This window comes from Engystomops pustulosus, chromosome 2 (genome assembly GCF_040894005.1).
Source record: "Engystomops pustulosus chromosome 2, aEngPut4.maternal, whole genome shotgun sequence".
NCBI lineage: Eukaryota > Metazoa > Chordata > Amphibia > Anura > Leptodactylidae > Engystomops > Engystomops pustulosus.
Genome location: NC_092412.1, coordinates 205,416,759 through 205,441,995, shown reverse-complemented (window position 1 = coordinate 205,441,995; position 25,237 = coordinate 205,416,759). Strand labels below are relative to the sequence as shown.

Below are 25,237 nucleotides of genomic sequence, written 5' to 3'. Positions count from 1 at the left end.
TCAGGAATGCTGCACATGGCATCCTTCCTGGAAGTCCTGGCATACTGGGCACCGGTTTTCTATAGCACAGGCAGCAGTGCGGGCAGGAGGGCACCTGCTTTCTATAGCACAGGCAGCAGTGCGGGCAGGAGGGCACCGGCTTTCTATAGCACAGGCAGCAGTGCGGGCAGGAGGGCACCGGCTTTCTATAGCACAGGCAGCAGTGCGGGCAGGAGGGCACCGGCACTATATAACACAGGCAGCAGTGCGGGCAGGAGGGCACAGGCATTACAACCTGACAGGAGAATAGGGACTGTGGTGTACTGCGCCACACCTAAGCAGGGCGGGGCCGAGCGCAGGCGGCGGATTACACGGGGTGGGCGGGGGAATGGTGCAGGGGCTGGAAACTTCACTCAACTGCGGCTGAAAGTTTCGTGCGGCTCCGTACACAGCTGCTATACTGGGCGCCTATAGCCGAGGACGGACGACGTGCTGAGCACCTGGAACCATGGGGCTGCCCGTGTGCTGCTGCCTGCTGCTGCTTCTAGTGGCCGGGATCAGAGGTAAGAGCTGTGCCCACACCCGGAGTGCCCCGGGCACTGACAACTGTGCGCTATATATAACTGCCGGCCCTCCCATCACACGGCCGGCTCTTTGTCTCCAGCCTGGATCAGAGTGCGGGGCTCCTGTGTAGGTGATCGGTGCGATATAGAAGCGATAAATCACTGCTCAGGGACGCCCTTTCCTGAGACCAGAAGACTCCAAGGATCTGCACTTACTGGGATAGAAAGTTACTAATACAATGGATAGTTCCTAAACCTATTACTTATACAGTACCATATACAAAACTGTGCCCACATCTATATATAGGGTGCTAAACCTAGACTCGCCCACCATTACAAAAACTATGCCCACATCTATATATGGGGGCAGTAAACCTAGACTTACCCACCATTCACAAAACTATGCCCAGACCTATAGGAACTGGTGGGCTAAACCTAGATGTACCCACCATTTCAAAAACTGTGCTCACACCCACAGAAAGCCGCACCTACACCTATATCGGTGGCGTTGAGCTTATCACACCGGTGCCATAGGTGGCACACTAGCCATCACCCCACCACAGAGTTCACCTGATAGGAATGGAGGGAAGCTACAATGAAAACCTTAATTTCCCCTCTATCTTTCAGCGGCATGGGGTGTCTGGAGGATGGCAGAGCAGGGAACAATTTGCTGTATAAATTGTCATGTTGGCACTTTGTGATAAATAAGTGGTCAGTCTCTAAAAGTTTTGCCATGGCTGCCCTATAGGAAGCAATGCTTTAACCATATTTTTGAAGTTCCCACCATTTACAAAACACTGCCTTCCCCTATAGGAGCCTAAACTTAATGAATGTACATTCAGTATTTATAAGGTGGTGTCTACTCCCTTTGTACAAAGCAATGCCTAATCCTTATGAAGTGATGTAGAGCCTATCCTTTTATTAAGCTATGCTTACACCTTAGGACTAGTTCAGACAGAGGTTTTTGATTATTGCAGCGTTTGCTGGCTTTATCGGAAGGTTCTGATAAATCTAGCAGTTTAACACTGCTACATCTGGGGTAGGGCTAGGACCTGCTTACTTTAGAACGCAGCTCCTAGTGGCTTATACAGGGTGACAGGTCCACTTTAAAGAAAATCTACCATCAAAATATATCCCGATAAACGAGGGTCACTTACTAGATCCAGGCACCATGACTTTGGTAATATTCTTATATTTGTTATCCATGACTCCCTTACTTCTAAAATTCACTTTTAAACTTGTGCTTGGGGTGATGACACACGTAGCGCTTTGTCTGCGCTTGCAAACGCAGACAAAGTCACGCCCACCGGGGCGGGCCTCGGCCCGATCGCATCGCCGTTTCTATGGAACCGCCTGCGATCGGGAACGAGCCGCCGGTGTTTTGCGTAATTAACGCAAAACACCGGCGGCTCGTTCCCGATCGCAGGCGTTTCTGGAGGCCACGTTTCTGGAGGGCTCTGGAGGCCACTCAGAGCTGCAGATTCACAGGCTGTTACAATGGGCAGAACATGTTCCCCCCTGCTCTCTCTCTTCTCCCTCTACCTGTGTAATCTGACAAGCAGGTAGTTGTAACAGCCTTTCAATACACAGCACTGAGGGGCTCTGGAAACACCCTGGCAAATCAAATGTTGATTAAGAAGGAAGGAGGCCATGTATAACAAAATATAAGTACCGTATATACTCGTATAAGCTGACCCAAGTATAAGCCGAGGTCCCTAATTTTACCACAAAATACTATGAAAACCTATTGACTCGAGTATAAGCCGAGGGTGGGAAATGCATTGGTCACAGCTTCCCCAGTATATAGCCTGCAGGACCCAGTCCCAGTGTATATAGCCTGCAGGACCCAGTCCCAGTGTATATAGCCTGCAGGACCCAGTCCCAGTGTATATAGCCTGCAGGACCCTGTCCCAGTGTGTATAGCCTGCAGGACCCTGTCCCAGTGTGTATAGCCTGCAGGACCCTGTCCCAGTGTGTATAGCCTGCAGGACCCTGTCCCAGTGTGTATAGCCTGCAGGACCCTGTCCCAGTGTGTATAGCCTGCAGGACCCTGTCCCAGTGTGTATAGCCTGCAGGACCCTGTCCCAGTGTGTATAGCCTGCAGGACCCTGTCCCAGTGTGTATAGCCTGCAGGACCCTGTCCCAGTGTGTATAGCCTGCAGGACCCTGTCCCAGTGTGTATAGCCTGCAGGACCCTGTCCCAGTGTGTATAGCCTGCAGGACCCTGTCCCAGTGTGTATAGCCTGCAGGACCCTGTCCCAGTGTGTATAGCCTGCAGGACCCTGTCCCAGTGTGTATAGCCTGCAGGACCCTGTCCCAGTGTGTATAGCCTGCAGGACCCTGTCCCAGTGTGTATAGCCTGCAGGACCCTGTCCCAGTGTGTATAGCCTGCAGGACCCTGTCCCAGTGTGTATAGCCTGCAGGACCCTGTCCCAGTGTGTATAGCCTGCAGGACCCTGTCCCAGTGTGTATAGCCTGCAGGACCCTGTCCCAGTGTGTATAGCCTGCAGGACCCTGTCCCAGTGTGTATAGCCTGCAGGACCCTGTCCCAGTGTGTATAGCCTGCAGGACCCTGTCCCAGTGTGTATAGCCTGCAGGACCCTGTCCCAGTGTGTATAGCCTGCAGGACCCTGTCCCAGTGTGTATAGCCTGCCGGACCCTGCCCCAGTGTGTATAGCCTGCCGCCGCTGCCGGACAGATCGCACAGAAGATATACAGGGGTCACCGGAAAGGTGAGTTTAGATATATTTATTTTTTTGACTCGAGTATAAGCCGAGTTTGGGTTTTTCAGCACATTTTTTGTGCTGAAAAACTAGGCTTATACTCGAGTGTAGGTTACCGCAGTCACAGTACCCAAGTGTCCCTGGTTTATCCAGGCTTGATATTGATATCCTTTAAACTACACCAGAATTATCATCCAGTATTGGATACTGTGATAAATCTGGTGCAATATTCATAAATCTGCAATATTCATAATTTCTTTCACCTCTGTTGTGTGCATGTGAATAAGACCCATGAGAGGATGACAGGGCGTGTTTTCCTTAATAATGACCTTCCCTCAGTTTGTTCTTAGCTACTTACAATACACACATGCCAGGCATGGCTATCATAGTTCTGTGAAATTGCACGCCTCTCTTGTGGAATCTGCAGGGGGTGCTCAGGACATCAGGTTTGGAAAAAGAATAGTGCTGGCTATACATTGCAAACGCTTTCCTGGCTGTCATCGTTTTATCCCAATCAAATTTATATATTAAGTTTAGGGGTTTTCTCTGGAAAGACATTTATGGCTTCCTATCTACTGCTGACTATCTGCATATGAGGAGCTTCATTGTAGAGGTCCCACATCTATCAAAATTCAGTGGATATGCAAAATATGTCATTTTTGGGATATCTGCATGTAATGCAAACCTTCTGCAGATGCCCCAGATTCTATGCCTGGATACTGACTGGAGACTTGACTATCCAGTCTGTATATTGTACATATACTCTGAATACTGAACATGCTTTGGCTGTGTATATGCTGAACATGAGCTGTGGGCAGGCGGAGGGGCGTAGTACAACAGCTGAGGGTGTTTTTCCCAGTTACTCACACAATAGTTTGTGGATGAATCAGCATGAACTCTGATTACACATCTGCACCAAAATAATTGGTTCTGTACATATTGTTAGAAAACTTTACTTAAAACCTTACAGATTTAACAAAATATGACTGATCAATGTGTCTCCCTGTGGTGGTTCCTGCTGGTCAGAATACCAAGCGGTGGTCACGTGAAGTAGGTCATTACTTATGACTTGTCCTCTTCTGGTCGAGTTCAGATGGGATCACTCTGGATTAATGGGATTGTGCTAAACCACTGCTGTACAATGCACCTAGATAGGGATTTCATCAAATAGATGGAGAACCTTTAGGCCCAATGGCCATGTGAAACCAGTTTATGTCTAGGCACAATGTTAGGGGCTCTCTCTATTCTGTGCATTATCACTGATAACCCTGTGACCTCTCATTCCCTCAGTAAGATAAGAGAAGCAAATAAATGAAGGTAATGAATAGGATAAGGTTATCTCCTGCTTCACCTAGCATAGTTTACTCTGCTTGATCATGGAGTGCTAATGACTACCTCATATACACTTACAGTAGAGAAGGGGCTAGGGTTAGGCCAAACATAATCTCTGATAGGAATGTTTATCAAATAACTAGTAAAGAAGCAGTGCAGATGTAACAATTACTATAATTTTAGGTGAAAATACTATAGCCTTTTACTCGAATAGGAGCTTCTCAGCAGTTTCTTGAGCTGCACACTATATAGATAATATTAATGCCAAAAAACAGATGTATAGAGTCGTATGCAAAGTCTACATGAACCAACCATTAGTACCTAGAAATAGACTATGCAAATCGCATCATGAAGAAATAAGGGGATCAGAAATCCAATGCCAAAAATATCAATTTTATTAAATGCATAAAGACAGTATCATAGTCACTACGACTTAAAAATGGCCATTAAAAACATAAACAACATAGGTGGCTAATACACGGATCATACATACATACAATCATGAAATATAGAACAATGCCCAGTGGAATACACATCAATGGCTGGCATATGCAACATTACATAATAGAATAAAGTGCATGTACATATTCATAAACCATTGACCAGACTTAATATTGCAATGGACCAGAAGTGTCACCATAGAACCCTGACAAGCGTTCCGCCATCGCTTTCTCAAAGGGAACCGCTTGAGAAAGCTACGCCAAAACGCATGTTGTGTTTCTGTGGCAGGGTGGTACTCCTTGAGAAAGCAACAGCGAAACGCGTGGCGTGGTGACACTTCTGCTCCATTGTGATATGCAATCTGGTTGGTATGGTTTATGTATATGTAATGGGTATTATACATTTTTTAGATTCCTTTTGATTGCAAAAGGATGTATTTCTAGTGGTACATCCCAGTACGGTGGGTATCAGTATAACCCTCCCTTGCTAGAGATAAGACATGCCATTCTTGTGTGCTTGACTCTACCAAATGTGCCACCCTCCCCCGAACGCTAAACAAAGCTGTAACTTCTCACTCTGTCCCCCAGGTTTTACTACAGTTAATCCCGGCAGAGTTTGTTTTCTCTCCGCAGCCAATTTACCCTGCCACCTGCTGCCACAAAAATGTCTCACCACAGTGGTAAATGGCAGCATTGCCTAGAAACAGGCGGGCGCAATAAGGTGCTTGCCATGTGTGTTTTTCTAGTAACAACTTTTTTGGCTCTCAGCCTTGATGTCTGTAATCTGTGCACAAGCCAATAAAGGCAGCGATTGAATGTTTGTTTTCTTATGAGCGCATTTGAAGTTTTATATTCCTTGATATTATTATTTTTTTTTTTTTTGGCACAGTAGCTACCCCCTTAAGCATCATTTTTCATTTGTTTTGCTTCAATCTTTAGTTTTTGAGTTTCATAGTTCAAATGAATTGTTGCTTCTGTTTTCTAGCCATATCTGCTCGATGATGAGGGGGGGAAATTATATTACCTTTATAATATATTAAATAGTCCTCTCATCTCTCCTTCTGGGACCACGAATAAACTATTATACTTGGGTTTTGTTCACAGACAGCATTTACATTGCGTTTAGAGGGGCAAGGCAAACCTCTGTGGGTGGTGCTCAGCCTGATTGCATATGCGTTTCCATAGAAATGCATGCGATCACGAGCAAGCACCCACACTTTTGCCTTTGAATGCAAGACACCTGGTGCTGGTTACTTATCGCATGCCTTTTCATGGAAGTCGCATACGCGTTTAGGTTGAGGCCCATCCCTGGGCGCTTGCATTATGTTTGTAAACACACCTGTTACTTCTCTGAACAGAGATGATATATGGAAATCTGGGTCACTAGACCTCAGATCCATAAGGATGATAGCATACATGGTGCTTTGAACACGTTTTTTGGCCCTTTTTTAAGCAGTCCGTCAAAAAATGCATGCGTTTTTTGAAAACACATCCGTTTTTGACCAGTTTGAATTAACATGTGTTTTTCAAAAACGTTTGCAGTTTGTTGACGGACTGCTTAAAAACGCCACATGCACCATCACCAACCTGTAGATGTTTTGGCTGCACAAACCAACCTGACAAGTCTACTGAAGGGGCTTCAGGCCTTTAAAGTGCATTAAAGGAAATCTACCATTTTATTTTTATGAATTGTGAACATACTTTGAGAATGCTGTAGCGACACTGATGCAGAAACATATCTTGTTTAATCCCTGAGTGCTTTTGCTAAAAACAAAAACTATTATAAAATTCAGGACTTGGGGAAAGCTGGCTGCCATACATAATGTGCCATATTCATATACAGTAGCTGTGGGATGGTGTAGCGATTGATTACTTCTGCCTCTCAGCGACAATACAGTGATGACGTATTCTCGGCTTATGCTGGGTGGGACAAGGCTGGAGCAGTTCTTAATTAGGGTTGGAGGGTAAGCAACTGGGCAGCCACAGGAGCGACAGAGCCTCATTATCATAATTTAATTCTTTTTGTTTAAAAAATCGGGGATTAAACAAGATGTTTATACATCAGTGTAGCTACAGCATTCTCAAGGTTTGTTTGGTTCATAATGCATAAAAACAAATGGTATGTTTCTTTAAATATTGTCTATGAACCGGAGCAGAAACTGATGCCTCATTGCTTAGATGTACAGACCAGTGTGTGGAAGTTAGGGGCTCAACAAGTTTCAATCCCTTAGTTCCAGTGGAAGTTGCCTTTGTGAATCGTTTGGAAACTTAGTTATTTTGGTTGTTCATGCTGCTCCAGCCTTTGTAAAACATGACTGTATTCTGCTGACTATGGTTCAGGTAGCCTGCATCTCCTGACAAAGTATTCATTTGATTTGCATAAACATTTTGCATAACCTAACCATACAATGGCGATATCTGCTGGCTGTGTACACTGCGTGGATTTGGGCTGTAGAGGTGGCTTTATTCTTGGGCTCCTGGCAGGGTATAAGCCACCCGTGCATCACAGTAAGGTGTGAGCAGCACCTAGGTGACATGGACTGTATGGGCTGTGGAGGTTTTGCTTTGTCTGTAAACAGTTTAGTTAACCCTAATTGTAAGCACATGCCTCAGTAAATTGCTTTCTGCCTGCCTTGCTCCTGGATTATTATGTAACAATGAGGCTCTTTGTTGTATACGATTCTCCATTTCATTCCTTCCCAAAGTCTTTGACACACCCTAAAAACATTAGCACGTCTATATTTTTCTCCCAATACAAAGTTTGCACCCATATCCTATGTGCTGTTGAGTCCTGGCACATGTGCACATATGTAGGCGACTTCATGTGTACATAGAATGGTCTATACCTACCCACAGTCCGCCCCTTAAAGGAAACCTACCACTTAGTATGGCAGGGGTAAGCTGTAAGTACCGAGCACCAGCTCAGGGTGAGCTGGTGCCGGTACTTACTTTCGTTAGTGTTAAAACCGCGGTATCGCGGTTTTAACACTTTTTAAACTTTAGGGCAGAAGACACTTCGGCGCTGCGTGCGCACGATCGCGCGCGCGCCGCCATAGGAAATAGCGGAGATGTTGCGCGCGCACGGTCGCGCGCAGCGCCGAATCCCCTTCTGCCCTAAAGTTTAAAAAGTGTTAAAACCGCGATACCGCGGTTTTAACACTAACGAAAGTAAGTACCGGCACCAGCTCACCCTGAGCTGGTGCTCGGTACTTACAGCTTACCCCTGCCATACTAAGTGGTAGGTTTCCTTTAAATCTGCTGCTCCACAATTCTCTAAAATTGATTGCCCATCAATATCTTTCTCAATTAGAAATCGCAGAAAATTATTTTCTGATGTTATATTGTGTGGAAATTGGAAGAGCACAGAGTACAATTGGTCCACCCTCTGTTATTCCTCCTGGAAGTTTATGTATGATGTGACAACTATAATTATAAAGCAGCAGCCAGGTCTTCATATTTCACCTGGCATCCTGTATGTGTGAGGAAACTGATCCCTCACAGGAAATCCCATGGAAAACAGGAACAGACTGTGTGCACATGGCCACTGTGTAAACTAGACGCTTACAAGTTGGATCATTGCCTGGTTTATGGGGGATCTCAGCAGTCAGAAAAAGAACCCAGGTACAGTGTTCCCTACATACATACATTGTTGGACTTCTTTAAAGAGAATTTGTTATAAGGAATTGATGATCTTCTATATTTTGTGAGATTCCTCAATAAAGGAAACATTGCTGCTATAAATGTTAGCCTCATAGTATGTTTAAATAATCATTAAATTCATTAGAAGCACTTAAATTATTTATCTTTTACTGTGGGTCTAAGGCCGGCGGCACACATGGCGTTTTGGGACGTTTTTAAGCAGTCCGTTAAAAAAACGCATGCGGTTTTTTAAAAAACACTTCAGTTTTTTCCGTTTTTGTCTGGTTTTACCAAATTATGGTAATTGAGAAAAACAGAAAAAAACTGATGGATTTTCAAAAAGCGTTTTTTTAATGGACTGCTTATAAACGGCCCAAAAACGGGTTCAAAACACCACGTGTGCCGCCGTCCTTGGGATTATAGCAGCAACCTACCATTGGAACTACCGTAAGTAGATCCATGATGGTAGGTTTCTTGTAAATTCTGCACACTTATGACCGAGGGTGTCATGAGGGTGGAGAAAAGTCATTCTGGCCCCACCCCTTCAGACTAGGCTCCAGGTTGTTGATGGTTTGTAGGCCTTACTGCTCATGGCAGGTTCCCTTTAGGATTTTACACAATTGTGTGCAGGCTGTGGAAATGGGCCTGTATGTCGGCCCAATTCCACGGACTGCACGTCTTTCACAGGACAGGAGTCCTTGCATTATACTAAAATATATAACTAAAAATAAAATAATACTCATCGTATTTCAGTAAAATGCAAGATGTGCAGTCCTTAGGATTTGGCTGTCATACGGGTTCATTTCCACAGGCTGCTTATCGTGTGAAGGCAGTGTGAATTCTTATTTTACTAATTGTGTCGCTATAAGATCCCTTCTGTGGCAGATACATTAGGAGGCTTAGAGCTGATCTGGGCCTGCTAGGAACCAGCAGTTACCAGCTTCTGCCCATCGGTATACTCTAGAGCAGTGGTTCTCAACCTGTGGGTCGTGACCCCAGCAGGGGTCGAACTACCAAAACACAGGGGTCCCCTAAAGCCTTTGGAGACGCGATTTTATCGTGTTTTTACTGCAAATCACATGGTTTGGGGTCACCACAACACGAGTAACTGTATTGCGGGGTCACAGCATTACAAAGGTTGAGAACCACTGCTCTAGAGTGAGGTTTTAAGGTGCAGTCATATGTGGCGTTTAATGCATGCGTTTCAAAACGCAGTGCAACAGCTGATGCTGGAAGTGTTAGCAGCTGTGAAAATGCTTACACAGCTGCTTACACGCCCAACAATGAAAAAAAAGCTTTCAAAGCAGCCAAACGATGGTAACATTTGAAAACGCATGCAATCCGCCACAACCAAATCAACACATGTGAACGCTCCTTCTGAAGGGTTTTGCAGCACAAGAGGTTAGTGGTCATCACCACTTGTTCACTACACATTCAGGGTGTGGTCACTTTTGCACTACTGCTACTCCAAGCACAGGGGGCTGTGCCTCAACCCAATCTCATTAGCACTTTCGGTGAAACTCATCCCCTTCACTGCAAATGCATTCAGCCCCATTGCATACAACCCCATTGCGCTAGAGCTGTGCTTGTAAACACAGCGCTATGCAGCGTCTGACCATATCCCAAGGGTGTTTTCAACTGTTCAACTCTATCTTTCACTGCACTCCTGGTTTGGACATCATAAGCTGCATCTGTAAAACTGAAGGAGCAGCTTCTGTCAATGATAAGTTCTCACCCATCATGATCCACACCTGCTTTTGGCTTCAAAAATTGGAAAAACTGAACATGTGAAGACACACGTGGCGTTTTTAGGCCGTTTTTAGTTAGTACGTTTTCAGACGCGCAAATTTGGAAAAACTGACAAATGCATGCGTTTTCAAAAAACGGATGCGTATTTTAACGCACATGCATTTTTAATGATCTGAAAACGCACTAACTAAAAACTGCCTAAAAACGGCACGTTTGTCTTCACCCTAAGGCACATCGCTTTTTCAACCTCGTTTTTTGCAAACGCATCAGATATTGACCAGTTTTAATTAAGATAATTGGTAAAACCTGTAAAATAACGGATGCATTTTTAAACTTACTGCTTAAAAACGGCCCAAAAAAGGATTCAAAACGCCACGTGTGCCACCGGCCTAAGGGTGGTGGCACACATGACGTTTTGAACCCGTTTTTAGGCTGTTCTTAAGCAGTCAGTTAAACACGTGTTTTAAAAACGGATGTGTTTTGTGACATACTTCTTAAAACTGTGTTGAAAGCGCCACGTGTGCCACCACCCTTATGGTTATATGAAGTGTGTGGCTACAGCAGGTGGCACTGTCTGTACTGAGGTCTGTTTGATAGCTTGCAGTTGTCCAACATGTGGGTTATTAGACAGAGGAAATAAATCATGTGGCATTAGTCATGGTCTTCTGCCAGCTCATACTTTTACCACTGGTTTCCACAGTTACCAGTGTAAATGTTTCTAGAACTGAAGGTTTAACCCCAGTTCACTTTAGGCGGATGCGGCTTGTTCTGATCTTTGTGGATTTGTTTTTGTATTTGAGTGATTTGATCATGTGTCAGATACACAGTACAAGCTTCCTGCAGTTCTGTTGCTACCCAGAATCGGTCCACAGGGCCATCTGGATAACACGCTGCTGAAGTTCCTGGGATGGAAATGTAGTGTAGTGTCCGCCCTGCATGACCCCAGTCTAATAGTGAAAATGGGAACAATGGGATGGCACAGGTGTTGTGATGGAATAGACGCTGCTTGTTACCTGGGATCACTTTCTCTTATTGCACCTTTCCTTTGGGATTGTCTCACTTTGGTCTCTCGCGCCCATTAAATGTCACCTGCTCTTATTCCCCTGTGGATTTGGAGTCTGTAATGTCTTCAGGGAACACAGAGCTTCAAACAAAACATAATTTTCATAGCCTCGGTCAGTTTTTATTTTGGTGTGTGCTTTTTACTTTCATTCCATATCCATGTGCACCAGGTTAGCGGTCTGTGGTGTCCTGAATGGGTTCCTCTTTCATTCAGATGCTGTAGATCTCGGGTGAAGTAATATTTTAGTGTAATCTTATAAATGTATATGTTATAATTCCAGGATGAAGTACTGTTTTGGCAACCAGAACCAAAACAGCATTTGGCCTCATGCAATGAACATTTGCCACGTGCTCTAGCTTGCGGCTCACTTGACATCGGCGGGTGAGCACCAATCAACCCACCGATGTCCATAGGAAGTGATTGCCTGGGCAGCAGAACCAGCAGGAATTGGACCTTTTTGCGGTGTGAGCAAATTCACAGTGCATCACGGTGCATGGATATTTCCAATAGAAGTCAATGAAGACGCATGCCTGGGGCCTTCTACACATCTTTGATTTGTAATTTACATTTATATACAGTCCTGTACTGTAATCTATTAATCTAGCCTCTCCGTCAATTGTGCTTTACACTCAAACATTGGGGGAGGCCATGGCAACCAATAAGAGCTCAGCTTTCATTTTCCCACTGCTGTTTGGAAACCAACCGGAACTCAGCTTTAAGTTTCTTAAGGTAACTAGAACAGTTTTACCTCAGACCCTTCTGATAAATCTCCCCCATTCAGGGTATGTCTGGCAGAGGCTTGTGACAGATGTCATAAAATGGCATCCATCACTCAGAGCCTTAAAAGGGGTTATTTTTTGTAGTGGCCCTCCAATGCAGCCGAAAAATATTTTGCTAGTGCATACTGGCGAGGCAGAGGCCAAACTGACACCATTTGGTGAATGGGGGCCCTTTAACACCTCAATGACTGCTGTTTTATGTTTTTAAGGCATCCATTAAGGATGAACGCTTGTTCAAGCCCAAGAGTGGGAAAAAAAATGAAAAAAAAACCCTGTAAAAAATCATGTACTAATAATTAAATATAATAAAAGTCCCTGAATTACTTCAGTTAAATATAAAATCCAAATAAATGTATATAAAATGCAAAAAAGTACATATTTGGTATTGGACACAGTGATCAATCTGTACAATAACTCAAATTTATATTGAATCCACTCGGTGAACAATGTAAAACAAACACTAAAAACTTCCTATGATACGCAATTTTTCATTGAATACCCTTACAAAAAAAGGTTCCAAAAGTTGTCAGAAAAATTTACGTGCCCTGACATGATACGACTGAAAAGAACAACTCTTCGCAAAAAAATAAGCACTCAACCAGATCTGTCAACAGAAAAATACAGAAGTTATGGCCCCTGAAACAATGCGATTTTCTCCAATACAGGCAGTCCCCGGGTTACATACAAGATAGGGTCTGGAGGTTTGTTCTTAAGTTGAATTTGTATGTAAGTCGAAACTGTATATTTTATAATTGAAGTTCTAGACAATTTTTTTTCTTTTGTCCCAGTGACAATTGGAGTTTCAAAATTTTTGCTATAATTGGACCCAGGATTATCAATGAAGCTTCATTACAGACACCTTACAGCTGATCATTGCAGTCTGGAACTATAATAAGGCATCCAGAGAGCTTCACCAGAGGTCACAGTGGGCAGAGGGGTCCGTCTGTAACTATGGGTTGTCTGTAAGTCGGGTGTCCTTAAGTAGGGGACCGCCTGTATTGGTTTTGCCCAGTAAAACTGTGCAAAGATAAGAACTATATAAATGAGGTATCGCCGTAATCGTAGTGATCCATAGAATAAAGATAAAATCTTAATTTTTATTTTGGATTTTTAGCACTTTTTTTACCGCCTGCAATAACAAAAATAAGATTTTGTTTGTGTCCCCGTTCTGTGAATTCTGTGAATAAATGGACCCCATCTCATGTCATTTTTGGCCTAAATGAATGTATATTCCCAAAAAATTCAAGTTTCTAAATCGCACTTCTAAGGAGCTGCGCGCCGAAGATTGTGGGTAGGAGGGGTAAAGTGGCTACTGGCGCGTGGAGTAGCCGCGCCGTGTAGCCACAGCTGCGGCTACTCCACGCCCCAGTAGCCGCATAACAAAATTAGCATAAACCTTTTATATAAGTTCACAAAACAGTGCGGGGACGTGAGGATTAGCCCTTAAAAGGGCTATCCTCACGTCCTATTGATCCACCTACCACCCGATCTACCTTTATAGGTAGATTCGTGGTGGTAGGTCCCCTTTAAACTTTACAACTAACATGAAGTGTCATCTCAGAATCACCTGAATATGTTAAAGAATTCCGAAGTTATAACCAATTATCGTGACCGATGTCAGATTCTAAAAATCGAGTCTGGTCACTTAGCTGAAAACAAGCATCAGTGATAAGGGGTTAATGCCAAGAACTCTTTTCTCCTGCAGCCCAGTAGGGGCTGTTATTTACTTTGTTTTGATTGCTCTATAATTACATGATTACAGTGAATCTAAGGACTAGGCTTATATACAGCAGAATAGCAAATTCAAGTGGCAGGGACCCACACGGGTTTCTGCTGGTGTAACAAAAAAAGTTGTGGTGTTTTGGGTTTTTTGTCTGTGGGATTAGCTCTGAGGGAGAAAAGATATTCAGCACTGTGTCTCTCCAGTGCATGTTAAAGGGGTTCGCCACTTTAACTCATGTGTTTTGTAATGTGTCTTAAAGGGAAACTGTCACCATATTTTCACATATACAGCCAGTGACAGGTACCTATAGAGCCCTATTAACTGACTGACCTTTTTTTTTAGCTAAAAATAGTTTTGCTTACATCCACATAAATCACCTTTTATCCTCTATTACCTGGCATCAGAGGGGGGTGCCCTGCTCTGCCGGCCCCTCCCATCTACTCCTCCCCATGTCTTATGCCTCCTTACTGGTTAAAGTTCATGTCATGTGACCAGAGTGACATCATCTTGGGTCCTTTAGCGTCTTAACAATAGCAAACTGTACCCCATGTATGTATCTGACCACATGAAGTAACAGCAGCCTCCATGGACTTCTACTCCTCTCCATCTTCTGTGGAGGCTGCTGTGATTTCTTGTAATCACATACATGGTGTACAGTTTGCTATTATTAGAAGGCTAAAGGACCTGCAATGATGTCACTGGTTACATTTCATGAATGTAACACAAGGCACCGTCTAAAAAGATTGACACAATATTTCCCATCTGTACATAGAGCTTTTTATGTATGTAGTTGAATATTAGCAGATAGTCCCTAAGTACAAGGAGGCAGAGCAGTGATTTGGAGAGACACAGAGCTGTCAGTCATAATAATGGGGCGTGGTTCCCTGCCAGCCTGGGAGAGAGCGAAGAGTTCACAGACAGGAGTCAGGAAAGCTAATTTGCATATCAGAAAAATGTCTGTACTTAAGGTACAGGGATTCACTGGCAGCTAATTTTAGATGATATGGGGAGGACTTGTAAGCCTTTATCAGCAGATATTGTTAGTCTGGGGGAAAAATCTGGTGACAGGTCCTCTTTAAGTGTGCGGGGCTGGGAAGAATATTAGGTTATTTACCAACATACATCTATGAAAAGCTCTGCTTTCTTGGTATGTAAAGCCTGTCCTTTACATCATCAGCCAGACATCCCTGTTCATATAATGACTGCAGATGGAGGATCATGTGGTCTTATTTGCCCTGCCATGACCTTTTGGTAGTACAGGCGGTCCCCTACTTAAGAACACCCGACTTACAGACGCCCCTAGTTACAAACGTGCCTCTGGATGTTGGTAATTTACTGTACTTTAGGGTTCATTCACACGTGGTATGCCCACTGTGCGGGCATACTGCCGTGTGCTGGAGAGAAGGATGAGGTGACCCCTCCTCCCTACATAGAGAATAGTGGCGCACGGCCGCACAAATGCGGAAAGATAGAGCAAGCTCTATCTTTTTGCGGTGTGCGGCCCGCTATTGCCGTCTATGGGGACGTACACGCGGCCGCATGTACGGCCCCGCAGACAGCAGTGTGAATGAGCCCTTAGTTCCAGGTTACAATAAACAGCTATTACAGTTATCACAGGTGTCTGTAATGAAGCTTTAGTGTTAATCCTGGTTCTTATGACAATCCAACATTTTTAAAATCCAATTGTCACAGAGCCCAAAAAAAATTTAATTGGGGTTACAATTATAAAATATACAGTTCTGACTTGCATACAAATTCAACTTAAAGGGAACCTGTCACAAGGAGACCCATTTTTAGCACTCCCCCAGTCCCCACAGAGCATAGTGCATAGTCACATCTGCTGTGTGACTAGGCAGTTGCCAAATGGGAGGGGCTGGAAAGGAGCAATTCCCCCCCACCCTTGGGAAACAGCTACTCCATGTGTCTTTTTCAAATATATGAAAACACCCATCACTGGGCTTAGCGACGCCCCCTGCCCCTCTACAGCCAATCCCAAGTGTGGGGAGTTATTCATATATTTGAAAAGGTCACATGTTTCCCAAGGGTGGGGGGGGCTGCTCCTTTCCAGCCCCTCCCATTAGGCAACTGCCTAGTCACGCAACAGATGCTAGTGAAAGGTACAATATAACATATCTTTTTTTCTGTAAAACCAATTTTTAATACAAAAACACTTTGGCAGTGTATGTACTATGCTCTGTGGGGACTGGGGAGTGCTAAAAATGGGTCTCCTGGTGACAGGTTCCCTTTAAGAACAAACCCGCAGACCCCATCTTGTATGTAACCCGGGGACTGCCTGTATTCATGAATATAAGATCAAGGTCCTGGCAGAGCGATTGTTCATGGATAGATAGCAGCAGGTGAGGGGTCATGTGATCTCTATTTTATGGGCAGGTATCTCTGGCTGATGAGGTAAAAGACAGAAGTCTTTCGTTTACATATCAAGGAAGCGGCACAGACTTCTTGATGGGTAATTTGCCAATATACATCTAATATCCTGAATACCCCCCCCCCCCCCACACACACACACATGCACAGTTATACACACATTACAAATGGCATGAGGTAGAGTGGCCTACCCGTTTGATACTTCAGATGCAAGTTGAAGCCGTATAGTAAGGCCTTATTCACACATTGCGTTTTGAAGCGCATTTTCCGGGACATCGGCCATGATATGTTTTTAAATGCAACAGAAATGCAATGTGTGAATGTGGCCTTAATGTTTTATACCCTGGTATGTTTTTGCTTATTACTGAGTCCATTTTATCAAATGTTTTCTATTTCCAAAAAAATAAAATAAATATAATTTAGTAAAAAGCGTTAAAGATAACCGAGTTGAATTTTAAGGAAAAAATTTGTTAGCAACTCTGTGTATTTGAGAGCTGGTGAGTTGTTCATGCTCCACCCGGGATGACTCAGGGCTGCATTCTTGTGTGTAGTGCGTGGAGCAGATGAGTGTAATGTATACCAGGACGCTGCAGGAGACTTCACTACTACTTGAAATCCTAACATGGTAATAAACTTGACTGAAGAAAAAAAATCCTCTTGGAATTTTTTTGATTTGGTCGTCTCTAATTTTAAATTGTGAATAGTTTAGGCTCACATTTGGTGCACTTATGGTGCTGCCAATTTTCAATTGCGCTATGCAATTTGTAAAGAAAACTTTAGTTGAGTGGCTTTGTGATCTGACTCATTTATCACTACAGGCAGTCCCCTGGTTATGTACAAGATAGGTTCTGTAGGTTTGTTCTTAAGTTGAACTTGTATGTAAGTCGGAACTGTATATTTTTTATAATTTGTAAACCCAGACAAATTTCTTTTGATCTCTGTGACAGTTGGATTTTAAAAATGTTGGGTTGTCACAAGAACCAGAAGAAACAATAAAGCTTCATTACAGACACCTTTAATAACTGTTTATTGTAGCCTAGGGCTAAAAGTACAGTAAATTGCCATTTGCCAGAGGTCCGATTGTAACTAGGGGTCGTCTGTAAGTCGGGTGTTCTTAAGTAGGGGACCACCTGTACTTTTGCCAGAAAGTAGCCAACATAGATTTTAGTTTCTGATGAATAGACCTCATCCAACATGAGAAAAACAAATAAGTGTACCCTCCGGCATATTGCATGTCCCATTGTGGCATTTTAGAGATGTCCCATTGTGGCCTGTAGAGCTGCATCTCGGAGGGGCTCTGGTAACACCCCGCTAGAGCCCTCAGGCTCATTGCCGTAATTTTAAATGTTTATGTTAGAAGAAAGGAGGCCATGAATAACAAATATAAGATTTCCACAGTCACAGTGCATGGATCTATGAGTAAGTGCCTCTGGTTTATTAGTCTTGATGGTAGATGTCCTTTAACCGGCTAAGGACTGGGTCCTTTCCTGTTTTTTCATGTCCATTTTTCACTCCCCACCTTCAAAAATCTATAACTTTTTTATTTTTACACCTAAAGAGCTGTGTAACAGTTTGTTTTCTGCGTAACAAATTGCACTTCATAGTGATGGTATTAAATATTCCATGCCTTGTACTGGGAAGCGGGAAAAAAAATTGTGAAAACGCATTTGCGCCACTTTCTTGTGGGCTTGGATATTACGTCTTTCACTGAGCGCACCAAATGACATGTCTACTTTATTCTTTGGTTTGGTACGATGAAAGGAATACCAAAATTGTATAGGTTTTATAATGTTTTCATACATTTACAAAAAATAAAACCTCCTGTACAAAAATTATTTTTTTGATTTTGCCATCTTCTGGCACTAATAACTTTTTTTTTTTTTTTTATATATATATATTTTTCAAAATGGCAAAAAAGTGCCATTTTCGACTTTAAGCGCTAATTTCCGTTACCGGTTTAAACACATTGAAAAACCGTTAATATATTTTGATCGGGCATTTTCGGACGCGTCAATTCCTAATGTGTTTATGATTTTTACTGTTTATTTATATTTATGTCAGTTCTAGGGAAAGGGGGGTGATTTGAATTTTTAGGTTTTTTTTAATGTTCTGAATGGGCAAGAGTTTTTCATTTAGGCTGTCCTACAGTGATGGATCTCTTGGGTCAGTCCAAGTGTTGTCAGGAGTCACTGATCTGGACTTGCATGCTGTATTCCGGAGGTCCCCAACCGCCGGTCCGCGGACCAGGACCGGGCCGTTGGAGTTTATCAGCCGGTCCGCGCAGGGGTGCCTCCTGCTCAACGAGGGGGCGGCACCGGCCAGCACTGAGCTCCCGCATGTGTATGTGTGTGTGTGTGTGTATATATGTATGTTTATGTGTGTGTATAAGCTGTATCTACTGTTTGTTTATGTGTATATATGCTGTATGTATATGCAGCATTTGTGATATTTATCAGGGCTTCTATTTTGCACTACATGGCAGTACTCGGTATGCATTTTATACTACCTGGTGGTACGTTGTATCTATTTTATAATACTTGGTGGCATGCTGTGTGCATTTTATACTACATGGCGGTGTTCTGTATGCATTTTATACTACATGGCGATACATTGTATGCATTTTATACTACATGGCGATATGCTGTATGCATTTTGCATTGCTTTATTTTTACACCAAACCAATATGATGGATCTGGTCCGGACACTCCCTTATATGTTATATTATAAGCTCCACCCCTCCATAACCCCACCCCATATGACCAAAGCCCCGCCCCCACCGGGCCATGGAAAACTGGTCTAGCTTAAAGCCGGTCCCTGGTGCAAAAAAGGTTGGGGACCTCTGCTGTATTCAGCCCTGTTTGTTCGGATCTGAACTGGTTAATCCAGCCAACACATCCAAGCAACATGTAACTGATGTATGCTTATAACAAAAGACTAGCATGTACCCCACTGTATGTTTGTAATCCATGTTCTGAAAATCTTCTTTTGTTTTCCTTTAGGTCAAGATGAAGGTGGTAAGTGATTTAATTTATTTATTTTAGACACCAATTCTGAATATAAAAGGAAATAAAATGAAATAGAAATCATTACTGCTGGGATAGTCCACCAGGGACACTTACTCATTGATCCAGGCACCATGACTGTGGTAATATTTGTTAACCATGGCCTCCTTCCTTCTGAAATCAACTTTTTAAATTTATGCTAAATTTAACTGGACAGGAAAGGAGTGATCTACCCCATCATGAACCTGCTTATCATTCCAAAAAAATCCAGACCCAAAACCCTTAGTCTGCTCCTTTGCTGTGGACAATTTTCTTTTCGGGATTGCTTATATTGCACCCTGTGTTTCCCAGGTGAGATGATGGTTTTTGTAGCCTTGTAAACACAGGAGAGGAATCTTGCCAGCCACTTTCCCTGTTACTAAATCCTATGAAGACCTAGTGACATAGGTCACATTACCTTAGACACTACCACAGCATTTTCACATGTTTATCTGACTGTAGTATCTGTACACACTGGTCTGCTTATAAGCAGGCCTAGGTATGTGTACCATAGATGTATCTAATACTGAAAGATAGAAATTCAGAACATCCATGTCTGTATTCTCCCTAACTGTATTCTTTTAGCTGCATTCATAGTGTGTTACATCAATAGTATGTGAACCCACAAAACTCCTTTAAAGTGAATATTTTAACCATGCTGCTCTAAGTATGTTGCCCACAAGCGGGTTCATAAAGAGAAACTCGCTCCGAGCACTTGAGATGTATATTTGTTGCTGAGTCACATTGCCAGATAGTTAGGGCCATCACTTAAGTGAATGGTGTATGCTGAGACTGGGAGAGCTGGACTTCAGTTCTGAACTCTTCGCCCCTATGACTTTTTTTTTTTTTTTAACAACCAATTTACATCTCCCTTCAAAGTTAATTGTCTGGGCGCTACCACAACACTGGGCCATAAATCTGAAAGTTGTAAAGCTGCTTCACCACATGCTGGTAGTGGTTTATTAGGTCAATTTCTGCTTAACTAGTTTTACTGTCATAAAGCTAATGTTTATTATTTTTGTGTTGCAGGTTTTGACTTATCTGATGCTTTGGGGCCAGTTGGTAAGAATGCTTTACTTAAATGTTTTATACATAAATGTGACCCTGTTTTCTAAAATAAATCACACAAATTTGAAGGGAAACCTGAAGAATTTAGAGAAAATCGGTCAACTTACCAACAAATACTGTATAAGGGTTTCACCCATGTTTCATAAAGGCAGCAGAGATTTGAAGAGTACCTACTGTACAGTTATTTTTCAGTGAGAATGTAGTAATTTCATATATAGTGTGTATATTACCTGCATATGGTTATTGGTTTGTACTGCATATTTCTTTTAAACTATGCATTTTAATTTTCTTCATAGAAGAGAAAAAATTATCCATTAAAGTTGTACCAAAATTTGCATTTAATAAGTGTGAGGCAAACTGTGACGTTTCAGACCCCTGAAGGGTACGCAAGGTCACTTAGTTATCCTTTTTAGACGCTCTCAGAATGCACGGGCGCAGGAAGTTATTTAAAGTTGCCCAATAAACAATAAATCAAAAACCTGATTGCCTATAGCCTATAAGACCCCTTTCACTATCCTCAGTGTAACAGAACCTTATCAAAAGCTGCCACCAGTTCTCCTTTAATGTAAGCCCAACCCGGTTGCATGTATATAACCGAGACACGGACGTTGGGATTTGTATATAGAGATAAAAGGGCAACACAGATTAAATTTTATATATAATTGCCTTAAGGGTACACTAGAAAAATGGTACACCAAATAGATATATAGATAATATATTAAACGGAGTACAAAATACAAGGGTATGACTTCAAGTATAAGCAGTTCACAAAGTTAGTTACCTTGTGTGTGGACCTAATGGGTAGCCCACACTTTAAGGTCCTTCTCCTGTGCTTGTCATGTTAAGGTTTTCCCCAGGTGAAAGAGAAAAGCATCAGGGGTGCTCTGACTATATTTGGTGCAGACACACAGCTGCACACCCCCAAGAGGGCTCATAGGACCCTCCTACCCGGTTTTAAGTCCAAAACCTTGTAGAAGTCATAGCTTCTAGGGTCGGGGTTCTGGTATCATTGGATCTGGGGGAATCCCTGGATCGCATTGATGCCAAACCTGACCCATTTGCTATGGTGCCATCCCAAGTTATTAATATCTCTAACCCAAGGCTGCTGTAGCCTTGGGAATTGGGGCACTGTGATCCCCAGACGATACTGAAAAATGTCGTTTCCCTTGGGCTGAGATGGACCATAACTCCATAACTGACCCTAACCAATGTAATGGTCTGATATTTTTTGACTCCTTGTCTCTTGTTTAAAAATTGGAGGGAAAATCTGCTCAAGCCTTTAGGAGTCGCTGTGGCTGCAAAAGGTGTTACTTAATAGCTACCCCTACAGAGTCAGAGTTCCTCTGCAGCTTTTTGTAGCGTTGGATAACACACTAGCTAGCTCCATTAGGCTAATTAAGCTGAGGCTGGGGGGGAAGTAAAGGTTATGGATGGAGGATTCGCAGATGGCTTCAATAACAGGACAATATGCGACATGTGAATCTCCCTTTTTCATCACAATAAGCATGTAATATATTTTGTAAACATTTATGGTTGAATATATGCAGGAAAACAAAATAACACATTCTATAATGCACTGTTATTAATAAAAATACAGCATTTCACAGATATAATTCCAACATGTCTCTAGCAGTCCTGGTGTATAAAATTTTGGTTGCCCTGGGATCCGACCGTAAATCTTCTGACTTAGATTCTTCTCATGAATAGCTTCTCTTGTCTGCACACTGCAGTGCTATCTGCTTCCTGCCCCTCCCTCCTGCACCAGCACAGACACTTCCTGCTGGCAAGCAGCGTGCAAAGATTTATTCTACAGACTACAGAATATATTTATAGCAGGGGAGGGAGGTATAGCAGAGCTGACTGTGTGTTATAGCTGAGATATAGCTCAGCTGAGAATGTCATTTTCTTTATATTCAACTAATGGATCTCATAATCTCTCATCTCTGATCTGTCTCCTCTCTTTTTCTATGTGTCATATATTAGTGAATATTCAGAAGCTAAATGAAAGTGTATATAAACCCGTACCCTGTTAATCTAAGCACACAACATTTCATGGCAGTGGGGATTCGTGAACTCTGGAATTGTACAATGACCATTACTGAGTGATTGGAGCTAAAACAACAATAAAACTGAGTAAAATTGTAAAGAAATGGGTTAAAATGATCTTTATTGTGTAAACATCACTAGGGGATTAAAATTGGAGAAATTTCTTTCATGGGCAAACCCCTTTGATGCACAGAGTCTTCATGCTCGCGACATGTAGCCTTAGGCCAGAAACGCACAATTGTGGTCGATCTGTGATTCCTGGACCATGCACTGGCCAGATATCAGACAGGACAAAGTTCTCCAGGAAAGAAGGGACTCTGCGTGAAATAGAACTATCATGATCCTGGACTCAGCAATGTTAGATCTGTAAAATCTGGCCAGGACATGGACTGACTACGTGTAATTACACTGCAGATTTGTTGTAGAAAATCCATGAGCAAGGTTACACCAACTAAAAACCGAACTTCTGTCTTTTTGGTTCTTAAACATAAAAAAAGTGTGTGCCCAGGAAGCAAAGTTGCCCCATAGACAACTTTATAAAGCCAAAAAAACTTAAATTGGGTTTGCTCGGACATGTACAAAACAAGTGTAGGAAAAATATTTGCAATTTGAAATCAACAGAAAAAGTTGAACTGTACTGTTAAATGCATTGTCAAACACGGTGAGAAAATTTCCTAAAAAAAAAAAAATATTTCTTTTTTTCAGAAGAGAAGCCAACTTTAAAACCTAAACCTACTGAAAGTAACAACGTTGCAGATCCTATAGATGGTAAGTTGTGTAATACGTGGACCATTTGCTGCTTTTTCTTTTTCCTTTTTGTTTGATTGCTTGTGTAGTGCAGTGTATTATACCTGTCAGCCTCTGATATTGTCTCATAGGTATGTGCTAAAGACAGACCTTGGCCTCTTCATTAGGCCCCAGTGATCAGGATGTGGGGTGCCGGCAGAGCCAACATTTCAATGCTTACCCTTGCATGATTTCGCTTCTCCCGGGCCATGAAGCGCTGTCCTTCTAAAGCTCATCTTTGGTGGAGGGTAAAAGGGTTTTTTTGGGATCGGAAAAACACTGGGGCAGTGGAGAATTTAAAAAATATATAGAAAAGGGAACCTTTTTGGCACATTCAGTGGCCTCAGCAGTCGAAGGCCCTGAACAGTGAGGAGGTCTTACAATTACAATGCATAAATATGCCTGAAAGAATAAAAAAAAATCCAGGCTGAAGACATTCTGTAACTTAATTGAATATATTTTCCCCTCTGTGACTAAGTTTACTTATCATATGATTGCCCCAAAGACATGGATTAAAGCCTTTCGATGACAGGTGGTCTTTAACCCCTTAACGCCGAAGCTACTTTTCACCTTCCTGACACGGCCCATTTTTTCAAATCTGCCCTGTGTAACTATAAGTGGTTATAACTTCGGAACGCTTTAACATAGCCAAGTGTTTTTAAAATTTTTTTTCTCGTGACACATTGCACTTCATGTTAGTTGAAAAATGTTGGTGTTATGTTTTGCATTTATTTATGAGAAAATCAGATATTTGATGAAAATTTGGAAAAATTCTCAATTTTCGAACTTCAAAATGTTCTACTTTTTCCACACATAGTCAGAACAGCAAAAAAACGTAATAACTAACATTAACCGAATGTCTGCTTTATGTGGACATTGTTTTTTATGCATACTCTTATTTTTGTAGGATGTTATGGGCCTTTGAATGTTAGGTGTGATTTTTCACATTTTCATAAAAAAAAGCAAAATCCTGCTATTGAGGGACCTGCTCAGGTTTCAAATCACTTTGAGAGGCCTAAATAAAAGTAAAACCCCATAAATTACCCCATTATAGAAACTACACCCTCAACGTACGTGAAACCACTTTTATGAAGTTTGTTAACCCTTTAATTGTTTTACAGGGGTTAAAAAAATTTTTTTTGGCTAAATCCCGTATATACTCAAGTATAAGCCGAGACCCTTAATTTTACCACCAAAAACTGGGAAAACCTATTGACTCGAGTATAAGCCGAGGGTGGGAAATGGATTGGTCACAGACCCCCCCCCCCCAGTATATAGCCAGCCCCCTATAGTATACAGCCTGCCCCAGTAGTATACAGCCATCCCAGCCTGCCCCCAGTAGTATACAGCACTGCCCAGCCTGCCCCCAGTAGTATACAGCACTGCCCAGCTTGCCCCCAGTAGTATACAGCACTGCCCAGCTTGCCCCCAGTAGTATACAGCACTGCCCAGCTTGCCCCCAGTAGTATACAGCACTGCCCAGCTTGCCCCCAGTAGTATACAGCACTGCCCAGCTTGCCCCCAGTAGTATACAGCACTGCCCAGCTTGCCCCCAGTAGAATACAGCACTGCCCAGCTTGCCCCCAGTAGTATACAGCACTGCCCAGCTTGCCCCCAGTAGTATACAGCACTGCCCAGCTTGCCCCCAGTAGTATACAGCACTGCCCAGCTTGCCCCCAGTAGTATACAGCACTGCCCAGCTTGCCCCCAGTAGTATACAGCACTGCCCAGCTTGCCCCCAGTAGTATACAGCACTGCCCAGCTTGCCCCCAGTAGTATACAGCCCTGCCCAGCCTGCCCCCAGTAGTATACAGCCCTGCCCAGCCTGCCCCCAGTAGTATACAGCCCTGCCCAGCCTGCCCCCAGTAGTATACAGCCCTGCCCAGCCTGCCCCCAGTAGTATACAGCCCTGCCCAGCCTG

The 25,237-nt window shown here is 42.9% G+C and overlaps 1 protein-coding gene across 4 annotated transcripts in view; it reads left to right on the top strand.

Annotated features, from left to right (window-relative positions):
* Nucleotides 1-346: 346 nt before the first annotated feature.
* CD99 (CD99 molecule (Xg blood group)) overlaps nt 347-25,237 on the top strand; it is a 43,366-nt gene continuing 18,475 nt past the window's right edge. Inside the window, exons 1-4 of one of the 4 annotated variants that reach the window (XM_072137886.1) lie at nt 348-542; nt 19,375-19,389; nt 20,446-20,478; nt 23,236-23,298. In XM_072137886.1, coding sequence (XP_071993987.1) covers nt 488-542; nt 19,375-19,389; nt 20,446-20,478; nt 23,236-23,298 — 166 coding nt within the window. In that variant the 5' untranslated portion in view covers nt 348-487. Of the gene's footprint in view, nt 543-19,374; nt 19,390-20,445; nt 20,479-23,235; nt 23,299-25,237 lie in introns of all 4 variants that reach the window. The other 3 variants (XM_072137884.1, XM_072137885.1, XM_072137887.1) reach the window with 3 other exon arrangements.